General features: G+C 31.1%; 1 protein-coding gene across 8 annotated transcripts in view; it reads right to left on the bottom strand.

Moving 5' to 3' along the window:
• The window catches only part of LOC126746567 (multiple C2 and transmembrane domain-containing protein), a 248,048-nt gene that overhangs the window by 179,768 nt on the left and 54,293 nt on the right, over positions 1–13,987 (bottom strand). For 5 of the 8 annotated variants that reach the window (XM_050454873.1, XM_050454886.1, XM_050454879.1 and 2 more), the window contains exons 1-2: positions 10,203–10,464; positions 2,958–3,166 (exon numbers count right to left, since the gene is read on the bottom strand). In XM_050454873.1, the coding sequence (XP_050310830.1) occupies positions 2,958–3,166; positions 10,203–10,458 (465 nt within the window). In that variant the 5' untranslated portion in view covers positions 10,459–10,464. Of the gene's footprint in view, positions 1–2,957; positions 3,167–10,202; positions 10,465–13,987 lie in introns of those variants that run through there. The other 3 variants (XM_050454923.1, XM_050454906.1, XM_050454914.1) reach the window with 1 other exon arrangement.

Below are 13,987 nucleotides of genomic sequence, written 5' to 3'. Positions count from 1 at the left end.
AAAATAGGCATTTTCCTCAAAGCTCAAAAAATTCTCTCGTCACTCCATTGCCTAAAAAACCTGATCCTATATTTGAATATTCCTTCTCATTATTACCAACAATATTGTAAAAATTTAAAATAGGCAAATGGCTGCCATATTGATTTTGTTAGACTACTCTAAAGCCTTAGATGTAATTAATTATGAGATAATGTGTGCTAAACTGCCTTTCTATGGTTTTGACAAGATTGCAATGCTATTATTTATGTTATTTGTCAAATCAAAATCAGATATTTAGGATGAATGGAAGAGTATCATAGTTTGGCATCCATGCAGCGCTCCATACTTGACCTTTATTATATGTTATTTATACTGCAGATATGTTTTGTTTACTTTATCTTCACAGTTATATTTAAGCATATACTGACAGAATTGTTATTTAAGTTTAATTCAGACTATCCTAATAAAGCTACTGAGTAGTTAAATTTAGATTTATCTAAAGTTTTTCAATACTCAAGCACTTCCAGTGCATCTGATGTAATAATTATGTATTGTAATGTTTTTGCATTTACATATATGTGAACATAGAAATACTTAAATAAAGACGTTATTTATTTATCATTGTCATGCAGTTTAAGATGAATCTAATTTAATGGCGACTATTTTTACGAATAAGGTTACTAAAAATCCTTAATTAAATCTATACCACAACTTATACCATATTTGTGATATCTAGATCTAAGAGTCTGTGAAAAGGATAATGGAATTAAAAAAGATAAAAGTCAAGAGTTAGAAGATTTTTAAGGCTGGGAAAAGAGCACTAAATTTATGGACAGATGTTTGAAATACAATATTCATTATGAAAGGATTTTCAAGAAATTCGCTTATATCACTTATCGTATTGGGTTTACTAAAAGTTACGTCTCGGAATTGGCAGGAATGTCTTCTCGAAAATACTTGTGGGATCAAGCTATGTATAAGTTTTTCAATTAAAAATTAAATATTTCTAAGTTGATTTACAGCAATTTCAAGAAAATTAAAAATAGATGTCGAGCGGCGATTCATATTTTTTGAATAGACGGACATAGTGCGAAAGCTTGAAAAATTACACATTTAGGTTTAGCTTAATCATATTTAAATTATTTTCCAAAAACTTCACTATATGTTGTTAAAAGGGATGGTTTGTAATTGAAAAAATCTATTACTGTTCTAACGATTTTGATTATTCGAATGGCTGTATTGAAAAGTGTAATTTTAAGTTTTGTGGTTATTATTATTGCCATTATTTCTAATCAAATTTTGGAAATTACTAGATTTTATTATTAAAATGGTTATTTTGGAAATATTTAGTATTACGAGTATTTTACTAGATCTTTAGGATAACATACTACGTACCTAAGTGTTTGCTGAAACCAGAAATGGATATTACTTTGCCAAATTTTTGGTTTATTTTTCGCTTGAACCTGAAGAGTATTTTTAAATGATGGCAAGTTGACCTATTGTAGTACAGTTTTTACTTATTTAGTATTTGCAGTAAGTTTTCCAATAAGTGAATTAAGAATCCAACGATTCCAAAAGTTGCTGGATTGGTTATATCATAAAATTTATCAATTATTATCGACTTGCGGCACACAATTTAAGTGCTCAGTAAATTTAAGTAAGTTTTCAATTTCTCTTCCTCTTGCAAGATTATTTCACAAAAATCAACAAAATATCTATCCTCTATTTAATAAAGTTATAAGTTTTTGTCATGAGAACTTAATACTTCCAACTTTTGAGAAGCAGTGCCAAGGCAAATTATATAACAAATCGCTTTGCAATATGTAGCGTTCAGATTATTTGCATTTCACGTTAATTAAAAACAAAATTTATTTGCCAAATACAGTAATAAGTACAAATTATTAAATTAAATAGTATGACGCCATTGCTTGCGTCGTCAGAAAGTCAAGAGCGAGAGAGAGATAGTAGTTCCCGCTTCTACACCTCGCGCGGCGCTCTCCTCGCGCATGGTGACGTCGTGATGTGGAAGGGATGCAGTATTGCCAAGCGTTTACAAAAATAACTGTCGACCAGACACACTGATGTTGACGCATTAAACATCAGATAATGATAAATACAATGGTTGCATTTAGTTTGAAATATTTAAAATAACACCATTTGAAAAGGAAACATTTCAGGTACTGATTTCGTCCAGCTTTAAAATTCAACTCCTCGCAAAAGTCGTCAATGTGGTTTCAACTGACCTAGTACACGCTTAATTTGTGGCCTTTGCGAGTAGTCCACTATTTATTACAATTGCTTTCGATCAATTGTTCAAATTGCCGAATAATTATAAAAATAAAAGTATTATATGCGGCATGTTAGGCTTTGGCTATCCTACCGACTGCACTAGCTAAAGATCGATAGCACTGAAACTTCTTTTTAATAAAGCAACTTATTTATTAAAAGATTGTATTGTATACTTATAAAATACATAATATATAATATAGGCTAAAATGATGCAAACAGTATTATGGCTGACTGAAAAGCATAAATGAAAATAATAAAAGCATAAAGAAGTGCATAAATAAAAGCATAACTAAGCTGAAATGTAAATTCATAGGGGGAACGTAAATGGTAACGTTGAAATAAAAACTATGCAAACTATGCAGGAATTGTCAGTGTGGGATCAGTTAAAATAATTAATAATCAAAATAATAGATACTAGAAAGTCTACGTTTTTTTTTAAATTCTATTATTAGATATTTTCAAAAAAACTAAGGGCAATAATAGTTAACTATTATTTATCGTTGCTGTATGGTAAGTGCTGAATGGTATTTATTAAGTATGCAAATACTTAATAAATTCTCATAGATACATAGTTTTAAATCATTCCTTGTGTAAGAATCATTTCGGTTTATAAAAACAAAAAAAAATGGTTAAATGCTTATTTGATTTAGGAATATTCTATAATTAGAGGAGAACTACAATATCCTTACCTTAAGTTGAGCGAAAAAACTATGAGCCTTCTGATACACCGAAATATGTGAGTGCTCAGGTGGAGCCGCAGAACGAGGTCTCACCTCCGGCATTTCCCTGGGGCTACTCAGTTCGGAAGCGGATTTGCTCAGATGCCTCCCTCCCACCATGTGAGAGGACGTACACGCGTCGAACTCGCCAGTTATATCGTTTATTTCTAGGGCACGTTCTGAAATATGATATGAAAGTATCACATATTTTTATATTTACATGAATTCTCAACAAAATTTACTCTAACACAGATGCAAAAGTCTCAGATAAACTGAATGGATGACGAAGATTCTGGCCTTGAAAAATCAGCTGCAATATCGTTTTTTTTTTTTAAACTGAATAACCTGAACACTGATATAATTCGATTGATAGCATAAAAATATTTAATTAACTATAAAGTTCAACGCAATTAATTTAAACTAAAAGAAACGATTCAAATAGTAAATTCTTCTTCTTGTACTAATCCCCTTTGAATATTAGCGGTCGCATTCGTTCAGATAATATTGCTAACGGCTTATCTAAATAATGCGCTGGATGACATTCCGGTCTACTGTCTGAGCTACTGTCTGATTTTCAACTAGGATATAGTTCGTTAAACCGATTGAAACTTCTTCTGTCCTCAATTTTATTGCCCTGTAATATTAACTGTAATAGGTGATGTTTGTCATGTAGCATTACGTACCTAAAAGATTATGCTTTTCTAGTATTTGCTGAGGTTAAGATTTCTGGATGTTGTCCAATTCGTTCTAGCATTTTCAAACATTTCAAAACTCTATTATATGGTTAAGATAGTGTGGTGGATCTACAGTCTACTTCTCCCAATATCAACTGGTGAATATACAAAAATCTATATACCACCAAAATTCTGACTTAGTCTTGCCAAATGTCTCCTTTCTATTCGTGGGTACAATTACAGACATTCTAGCATAGAATATCTATAAAGAATTTGCTACAAGTAGAGAAGCCGAAAAATTACGTGTTCGTTCTTTATTTCGGGATAACTAAAGTCCTTTGAATTGTTATGATTTGATATAATTTTTAATTTTTTTTTGGGTTGAGTTTCTGATTGTCTTGCCCTGAAAAAAGCAATACGCAAAAACAGGTATCAGCAAGTACTATTATTACTTTTTCGGCTTAAAGAATATCCTTAACAACTACAACCGCTATTTATTGATATCCACGCTAACTTTTCATTTTAAAATAGAAGAAGTAAATCAGTAATTGGACTAAATTGAACTGACGTCAAAGAAAATCACATCATTCCAAACAAGAATCCACCTTATCATAATTATAAGTAATGAATTTCGTAAAAAATGTATGTACATTAAATAACGTAAGCCTCTCATAAATAAGGGGAATATAAGGATATATGGGGAATATACGAGTATATACAGTGCGACTCTTAAATTTCCCTCACCCTCTTATCTTCTGAATACGTTTATATAAAAATTTGAAATTTCGCACACATCATTAGCAACCTAAATACCCTTTGGTTCTTAGCTCATTTTACAAAACTTCGAAATGGCGTCCCGCCGCCATTCAAAACATAAGAGAGGTTTATAAACGCATTCAAAAGATAAGAGAGGGGGCGACAATTAAGAGCCATTAATATATTGGCTATCTATCCTGGGAGATCAAAAGCAAAGCAAGCTTCTATAAGAAAAAATGAGTTTGCACAACTTTATATAAAAATTTAATTTAAAGCCCATCATTTTCACAGTACTCCTGTGCATGACTTTCAGTAGATCCCACTGAGCCAACACTACTTTAAACTAGTCCCAACGAAAAGATTTAAAGTAGTTGGCTGGATAAAGTATGCAAGGAATCAAAAAAACTTTATAACAAAAAAAGAGGATGTCCTGATGAACGACCCAAGGCACATGGTAGCTAGACAGGTGTATACTCATCACGCTGCCGAAGCCGACTAGACTGTTAATATTGAAATAATAAAGATATTGAAATAAAAAAATCACTTTATAAATGTAGCTAGGAATATACCAAAATATATTTAAATATTACTTCAGATGAAAAATTAGCTAATTAGCTAAATTTAAGACACAAAAGACATCATACGGTATAATATTCAGAGTGTTATAATAGAAATATAGGTATCCTCGTGAACCCAAGATAAATTTTTAGTTTTTACTGAAAAAAAATAGGGCAAACCAAGATTTCCCTCATAAAAAAATATAAAAAGTGCATCGGTATACCACTTGCTATAAATCGATTAAGCTAAATGAAATGTTGATTCTATAAAGTCAGATAACAAAATGCCAACTCGTGGGCACACTAACTAATTTAAAGAATGACCTCCGGTCAGCACGCGGCTCTTAACATGTTAATAATAGAACCGAATAAATAGGACGCAGATCCAAAATCTTATAGTGATCAAATAGGGGTTGTTGGAAGTTCAAATAATACAAATCTTAGAAATGAGTCCTTAATCTGATTAATAACATCAAACAGCTTTGATATTTTAAAAATTTATAATAGACATATTTTTCAAACTGCTAGAATGAGAAATTATTAGTATCTTTCGGTACACAAGTAATTTCGTTTAATGTTAAAAGGAAGAATAACATGTAATATAAATGTTCTAGCTTGAATACTTCCATTTGGCATAGCAGAACATAAATTTTGCATAAGATCTTTGCCAATGATGAATGATAATTACTTTAGCGAGTAATATATGCATACTTTACAGTAACTAAGTTTCCGGACGAAAATAGGTAACTTTTGTTAAAAATTAGAACCTGCTGAAATGCATCTGTCTCATTTTATGAGAAGACCTTACGTTATCATGTTTTCTCTTGCATCTTCTTATAAGTCAAAAGTTTTTCTCGATTATATTAATATTAAATAATTCATTCATTGGGCAACACATATTTTGTTGAATTGAAGATAAGAGTTTCGAAAAATTAAAACTTATATTGGTGGTCCAGATATTGATCTAAACATGCAACACCTTTGAAGGTAAATACAAAATGGAGTTCTTTTGTTTCAAAAAGCAATAATTGAATGTAAATTATTTAATTTCCTTATATCCACATATTGGATATTTCAAGAAACCTTGCTCAGCAGTTTTTGTTAATAAAAGATAGACTCATTATTAAAAGTAGTCTTCAGTTCTTTCTAGAAGGACATTTTAAAACATATTGAAGAGGATATTTATTCGTATTACCAAAAATTGAAATGTCAAAGTCGCGAAATCTTTTTAATGTAAGTTCTTTAAACCTAAAGTAGGTATGTGTTTTTTAGTGTATAGCTTGTAAGCCTTTAAAAAAATTAAACTGAAGTGATTTTATACAGTGTATTTTTTTTATTTTTAACTAATATTATGCATAATTATTTCTCTATAAAAAAACTTTGAAAAGCTTGACTTGCTATAAAGAAGAAGAAAATGAAACTATTATTTTATTAAAACCAACAATCTTATATGAAATTAAAAAAATTACAAATAATATAAAGCATATCTATGGTCCAGGATATGATAGCATTAATATAGAAGATATACTGTTAACATTTGATATAATGTGGGATGTATCTACAAGAACTGAAAATATCTAAAATGAGAAGGTACAGATGACTTAAGCAATTATCGTCCTTTCAGCAAGATATTAGAAAAACTCATACGGATTAGGATTGGCAATTTCATAGACTCTCTTTTTAACAAAAATCAATGTGGTTTAAAAATAAAGCAATACCCTTGAAAAATTGTTATTTTATTAGAATGGGGCACTGCTAAATTGGACAAAAATAAATGTGTTGTAGTAATATATGTTGATTTGCACAAAGCCTTTGATAACGTGGACCTTACTCTCGTAAAAAATTGTACAAACTGGGCTTTCAGTTATATACAAAAGGCACAAAACATTTTATTGTTATAAATAGAAAAAGTAGTGAAGAATGAGAGAGAATGAAGAATTTAGATGTTTGTGTTGGTCATGGGTCGGTATTGAGTTCTCTTAAGAAACTTTTATATGTAAAAAGTCCTAAATATTTGCTGACAACACTGTTTTGGTATATTTTACTGAAAATGAGAAACTAATAATGATGCTCTGGTAAAATACTTTGACGGGTTGTGATATAATAAACTTAGTATAAATATTGAAAAGACAGTTTGACAAAGACAGACATGACCTATTCAAAAAGAAAAACGAAACAAAAAGCAAGGAGTTAAACTCAATAAAATCCCTTAAAAAGAACGGAGGAACGCAAATGCCCACGTTAAGTAAATAAAGTTGGGACAAAAAATAGTTACTTTTATAGGTGCGATAAGCAGATGCTCTCATCAATTAAATTCAAGAGCTAAATATACAGTGCTTTCATTTCAAAATAAAAAATAAACAATGTAATCAGTTCACAAAATGTATTTTATTTAGTGCTCAAAATGTGCTCCGTTATTCGCTAGACAATAATTTAGCCTTTTTATAAATTTCTCATGAACATTGCCAAGTGTTTGTTCACTAAAATCTCTACATTCGCGAGTAATTCGATCCTTTCAATCATTAATATTTCCAGGTGGAGTTTCATAAACTTTGCTTTTTAAATACCTAGCGAAAAAATATCTAGCGACCGTACGAGCCATTCAATTGCACCACGCCTGCCATTCCATATCCCTGGAAACTGTTCGTTAAGCCACTCTCGAACTGTCAAAGTATAGTGCGAGGGAGCTCTATCTTGTTGAAAATACAAATTATTTTCGTTTAGTATCCCAACACTATATGAAGTTTACCAGTCACGTTTACCAGTCTGAAGCAGGTGTTCTTTACTAAATAAGAGTTCTTGTCAATTCACTGGTACATCGGTTCGCAAAATTCAAATCGTCTTCTCCTAGTTGGTGAAGGATTTGAATTTTGAAGAGAAAAAATTTATTCTTATTAAAAATTTTGTATACAGAATCTGTTGAAATATTAGTTAACTCTGCGACTTTGAGGATAGATAATGTTGGATCCATTGCGAATTATCTGAGTATCTCAATTTAGTATGCTTCATTAACAACCTTTTCTTCACTACAGTTTTTATTGCAAACAGATCCCGTTTCCTCAAACTTCCTTACCAATTCTAGTACATATTTATGGCACACGTTCTTCTCTGAAAATCTGTCATTAAATGCCCTGGCGTTTATCTGTCATTAATTGCCCTGGGTTCTACGAGCGCACCGATCACATTTTTTCTTAATATTCGCTTATGCTTTTACCTATTTTGTAGGGTAGTTTAAAGAGTAAGCTCATCTGTCCCAGATGATGTTTTAATATCATTTATTGTACTGCGAAGTTCTGCTAATGCTATGGGCATATAAAAGAAACTGTATAAATTTTTATTGGGGAGGTATAAAAGTGGATTGTAGGAAAGAGTTATGGTATGAAGAATAATTATGAAGGGACTTAATATAAGCAGCTGCAAGTTCAAGTTTTGGCAATGAGCTGATTTTAAACGAAGGGGATCAGTTTCCTTTTTGTATAGACAACCCAAATATAAAACTACTCCATATCTAGTGATAGATGATAGATGCATCAGAAGATGTAATGATGAAACAAAATTATCTTTTAGTAATCACATGGGAATGAATTCTCCTTGGGACAAGGTAAATAAGAAACAATTTCTTTTTTCCATAATTGCCTAAAAAGAATGATTAAACTATCAAAAACTTAAGGAAATATTACTTGAATGCTTTTTAAGCAATTTTTATTGCCTGTTTGGTACTTATTAAAAGAACTATCAGAATAGGCATGCCATCGGAAACCTAGAACTTGGCAAAATGGAAGCCTGAAAAATAGAATCCTTTTTTGTCAAGAGATAATGGAATTTGTTCATGGAGATTTGATTCAACTGCAAGTAAATCATGTAAATTTAAAGCTTATTAAGTATACTGAAATCCTCCATAAATGAAAAGGAAAGCAAAACGCTGCTAAAACAGGGCACACTTTTGGTGTCACACTCAAGTCACAAAACAGTTTTACAAGTAATCAAAGCTCTTTATTTTACTCTCGACACGTGTTGGCATCATCGGGAGATTAAATCTTTTAGTCCTCTTCCAAATGTATGACTCTCCATATTTACAGTTCCAAACTATTAGAAAAGAAGTAGAGATATTAAGAAAAGAGTCACAGCAACTGGACGATTTTACAGGATTTTTGACAAATTCCGTACATCAAGAAAACTTCAGAGAAAATCAGGTGAATTATCGAAAAACTTTAAATGAACACCACCTTCACTTCGAAAATAATGTCAATCTCAAGATACATAATCGACATACTTAGGAGAGACAAAACAGAACCACTGGAAGTCAAGACAAAAGAACATCGAAAGTAAACCAAATAGAAGTGATTTCCAGGAGTAGCAGAATACCTCTCATCCAATGGTCATAACATACATTGAATAGAAGGAAAGATTTTGTGCAAGGAGCAACTTTGGAAGAAAAGAAGATTTCTGGAAGCACCTTACATTAGCCAGAACCAAGACCTTAGCTATTGTCAAAACACTGCAAAATCTAATGCGCTTCACATATGATCAGACGTCATATATCTACAAACACACCTCTTGCATATAAGTCTGTAGAATAGTTTCTGTTGTTAGTTTATGGTTGATAACGGTTGGAGATAGTTTTCACAGCTGAAGCATCTTGCTAAATTTAAAATAAAGACAAACGAAGTTCGAAAATTAGATTTTACCATATCTGGTTGAGTAGTAGGTTTTGGTTTATTATAAATATATTAGTAAAATAGCTATAAACTTTAACACTACCTAGTATACATTCCTAGAGAGATTTTAAGTTGAAAAGTTCATATAAACGTGGGCTCTAAAATGCTTAGTTTTTAAGGCAAAAGTTATTATTCCACACTTGATTGAGTATTCTTTCTGATAAAATATCAACAAAAAAGGTTAAAAAAACAGCGTGTACTTAAAATATCAGCAAAGACCTTAGAATCAAAAAAATATATTTAATTAAGATATCAGTCGACATTTTTTTGCTCCATTCAAAAAAAATCCAAGATTGGATTACACTTCCTGAAAAATCATTATTTTTTTTCGACTACGTCATTTACTTCAGTAGATAGTATTTCTTTTAAATTTATGTCTCAAAATATGATATTATCGTTAAAAGTGAAACTTTAATTTTCACCCTACATCTTAGTTTTTAACTAAATTACAACTAAATTTTTTTAAAGTTATAATGACGAAATTTCTCTAATAAACAATGCAGTTCATACCTAAGTAATTATTATTATTGTTCCTAATCTGCAACAGCTCATAATCAAACTGCTCCTTTTCTTTTTTCCTTTTTCGATTCTGTCTAGATTTGCGGAAGTTTACGATCCTCGTATACTGCATCCTATCCAGACACTTGTCCTTTTCATCCAAACAACAAACCAATAAACCGCAATAAAAACAATGTATAAACTCCCTACGAAATGGCACTGGAACGCACCGGCGACCGTAACAACAATTCAACTTTTTCCAAAACATCACCGCGGTACGTTTATTGTACCCAAATTGTAATTTAAATGTAATTGCTACTTGTTGATGATATGACGATTAAAATGATCTGAAACAGGTTGTATTGCCCGTTGACCTTAATGGATAATTTGTCGGTTATTATGTTAATTTTTGATTAGTTTAATATGATAAAAAAGGCTTAAAAAAAATATTGGTCCATTATATTTTTTTTGGACAATATTCATAATAGACCTATTGTAAAAAAAAAATATGTAGTCAGAATGTAATTACGTGTTTTGAAAAAAAAATAATTTAGGGTCATTTACATATAAAACTCATTGATGAATTCTACTAAGAAAATACCAATTCTACTAAGAAAATGCTAATTTTTCTTGAATTTAGCATAAAGTTCCTATTGATACAGGTCCATCTCTTTAGATAGTGTTATTTCATATGACGCAAATTGTAAACAACTCACTAGACAAAGTTGAATTTTTAAGATTGGTTGGTTTTCTAACTAAATGTGCTTTCAGAACATCACATACAGCTGCGATGGATTTGCTATTTAGTTTAACTCTTCTGCATCTCTACAGAAAGGGCGAAGAAGTGAGTATAAATTTGAATTATAACAATAAATGGCACCATTTCTAAATATAGAACTAATAATGCTGCTAATTTTCTATTAAAATACAAATTCATAACAGAGTATGGTTCGAAGAAGCAAAAATTTTTAAATAAACTGACGGCCCAAGTCTAAATGATGTTCTAAGAAAAAAGGAGGGTAGATGTATCAATCCATCCTGTCCAATATAGGTTCTTATTGCAGGGCAAAATACATTTAAAAGTTGCGCCTGACATAATAATTATAAAAATTCAAAGCAATATATAGGTTGGGTTGGGTAATCAATCATTATGCATACAAATATGCTTAAATGCAAAATGTGGAAACGCGCCCACATGCATTTCATGCGCTCTGCACATTCGGTACAATCGATATGGAATTTTACAGTGTTTATTATGCTGTGCATTGGATAAAGAAAATGAAAGCGATATTCCAAAATAAATGAATATAGAATTTGATCAAAGTGGAAAAATTAAAACTCTAAAAATTTCTTAACAAAAATTAAAACTTTAAATAAAAGACTCAAATAAAACTAAAAATTCCTTAAATCAAAAGATTTTCTTATACAACTAAACAATAAGTTATCTTATCATAAAAGCCATTTCGTCTTCCAATGAAACTCTGATGAAATGGAGTTGGCACATTCAACAATTTTCTCTCGCAACTGCTTTCAATTTTTTGCCGCATATGGAATCCGCGATATGGAATCCACTTCTACAAACGGCATTACAAACCATATCGTCTTGTCGTTCGCGCTCCTGAGCCGTTTCGATCTTACATCTTGGAGATATAGGAATGTCTCCAAATTCAAAACCACATTTAAAATTGTTTTTCTTTGGCAAGAAATAGTTTAATTCTCAAATTTAATTAAAAACAACTCCCTACACTATACTGCCGAATTAACTCCATAAAGTAATTTAATAGCTTGAACTCTTTCGGAAGGAGTACAAATAGTCATAATAAGTTGAGAAGAAAACAATAACGCCTTAAAATTCAACAGAGCAGCGTGCAATACAGCAAAATGCTGATATTATTATTCTTATTCTCTAAAAAATAAAAATAGCAACGACCTATTATGCGACAAGAATTGGTCATTCATTGAAGGGAGGAAATTATGTTGCCGTTTTTTTGACAAATGCGTAATCTTTACTTCCCCAACCTGTATATCTAGATAGTCAGGCAGCATTGTTACGGAAAATAAGTAAAACTCTAATTAGTCCCAGTAATTAGAGTAAAGGAAATAAAAAGACACACTGGCAGAGAAAGTCTGGTGCCACACAAGAACTGATGAATTTTAGAAAAGGTTAGAAATAGCACTCTACCAGACCTTAATTATGCGAAGATCTTTATACTAAACCTTACAAAGAGCAGATCAAATACTATTGGATTAGGTAAGATATATTTAACAGCCCTACTGACCACTTTAGTCAAGGATTTCACTAGCATAAGATTATGCATGGAAAAAGAAGAAACAAATCTTATATAACCCTAGTCTAGCACTAGAAAGAGCCAAACAGACTATAAATTCATATTCATTTGATAATAGACAAAAGCCAAATCGTTGATCATTGATTCTGTATTGCAGATAAATGGTAAGAATAAAGCTGATGTTCTTTTAACACTATATGACCGTCATTTATAAAAATTCTACCTTCAAAGCTAAACGTCCGGTGAGTATTTTGGATCTGCATTAATTAATTTTAAGTTGAGTTTATTAACCTTATAATACGTTGCCGTTTATATTTGTTAGCAGCATTAATAACAATTTTGCAATTTTAGCAGTTTTATGCAGTAATACTGCCGATTTCTCGAAAACGTTTCTCAGCAACATAAAATGGTTACATACTTGGATTTGGAAATCTTTCCGAGCTTACTCTAATACTTTAACTATTGAATTACCACAAATAACTGGCATGGCAAAAAAGTATATAACTAGACATAAAAAATGAGTTTAAAAACTGAACTCAAAAGATTTGGCATTATCTAAAGTAAACATAATAAAATTAATAACATAAAAAATACAGAAACAGTTAACTTCTGGGAACGCGCATTACTTGCGCAAATGTTACATATTTCTTGTAGATGTTCGAGGTACATATATTCATTGCACTTATACAAGAAAAATGCGTGCAGCGGTTTTTCTTCGACCTGCAAAAGCAACATCGGCTTTTGGTTTTTATTACCTGTATTTATCTACTTGATGTATCTAAATATTTCTTTAATTCATGATTTATTATTTGCAGATATTCTCCTCAGACGATTCCTCTAGTGAAAAACGTTTTATTAAATCTTGCGATATTCTTTGTAGGAAATGTCTCCATTTTATGTTAACTGGGAGGTTATTTGCAGCGTAAACTACTGTCGAACTAATCCCACCTATATTCATAAGGGAATAGAAGACTACCATCAGCCAGCGCTTTGTATTTTAAGCGTTGTATTTGAATTGTATTTGATTCACAACACAATTGATTCACAACATCTAAAGGGGGCTTCTTTCGTGCTGCTGTAAAACGTAACAGTTTCTGGTTTACGTAGATCGCCAGTGTGCTTATCAATCGTATTATCATGTTGTAGAATAAAAGTAACAGACATTTTTTTTTGTTGGCACATAGGAGATAAGCGTGAGATTTTTTTGAAGGCCAAATAAACGTGAATTGATTTTGGATATAAAAATTCAACACTTATTTCTGGTTTATTTTTGTTTAAAGGTCCTGTTAAACTGTTACTTTTTGTTCCTATAATCAATCCACAATATTTACGCATGTAAATCATTATCTATGGTTAAGAGCGGCCGGAACCATTAATAAATTCGAAAAATCCTTTTTACAATAAGTTGTGGACTATCACTAACTTGATAAGGTTCTTCAAGCCTTTCAAGCCTTTCAGGGAAGTTTCTAGTAGAGAACACTTTAGCATCAGATCAAGCAAAAATGTTCA

The sequence above is a fragment of the Anthonomus grandis genome, chromosome 2 (genome assembly GCF_022605725.1).
Source record: "Anthonomus grandis grandis chromosome 2, icAntGran1.3, whole genome shotgun sequence".
Classification (NCBI taxonomy): domain Eukaryota; kingdom Metazoa; phylum Arthropoda; class Insecta; order Coleoptera; family Curculionidae; genus Anthonomus; species Anthonomus grandis.
Note: the sequence above shows the minus strand (reverse complement) of the source record. Positions and strands in the feature narration are given on the sequence as shown.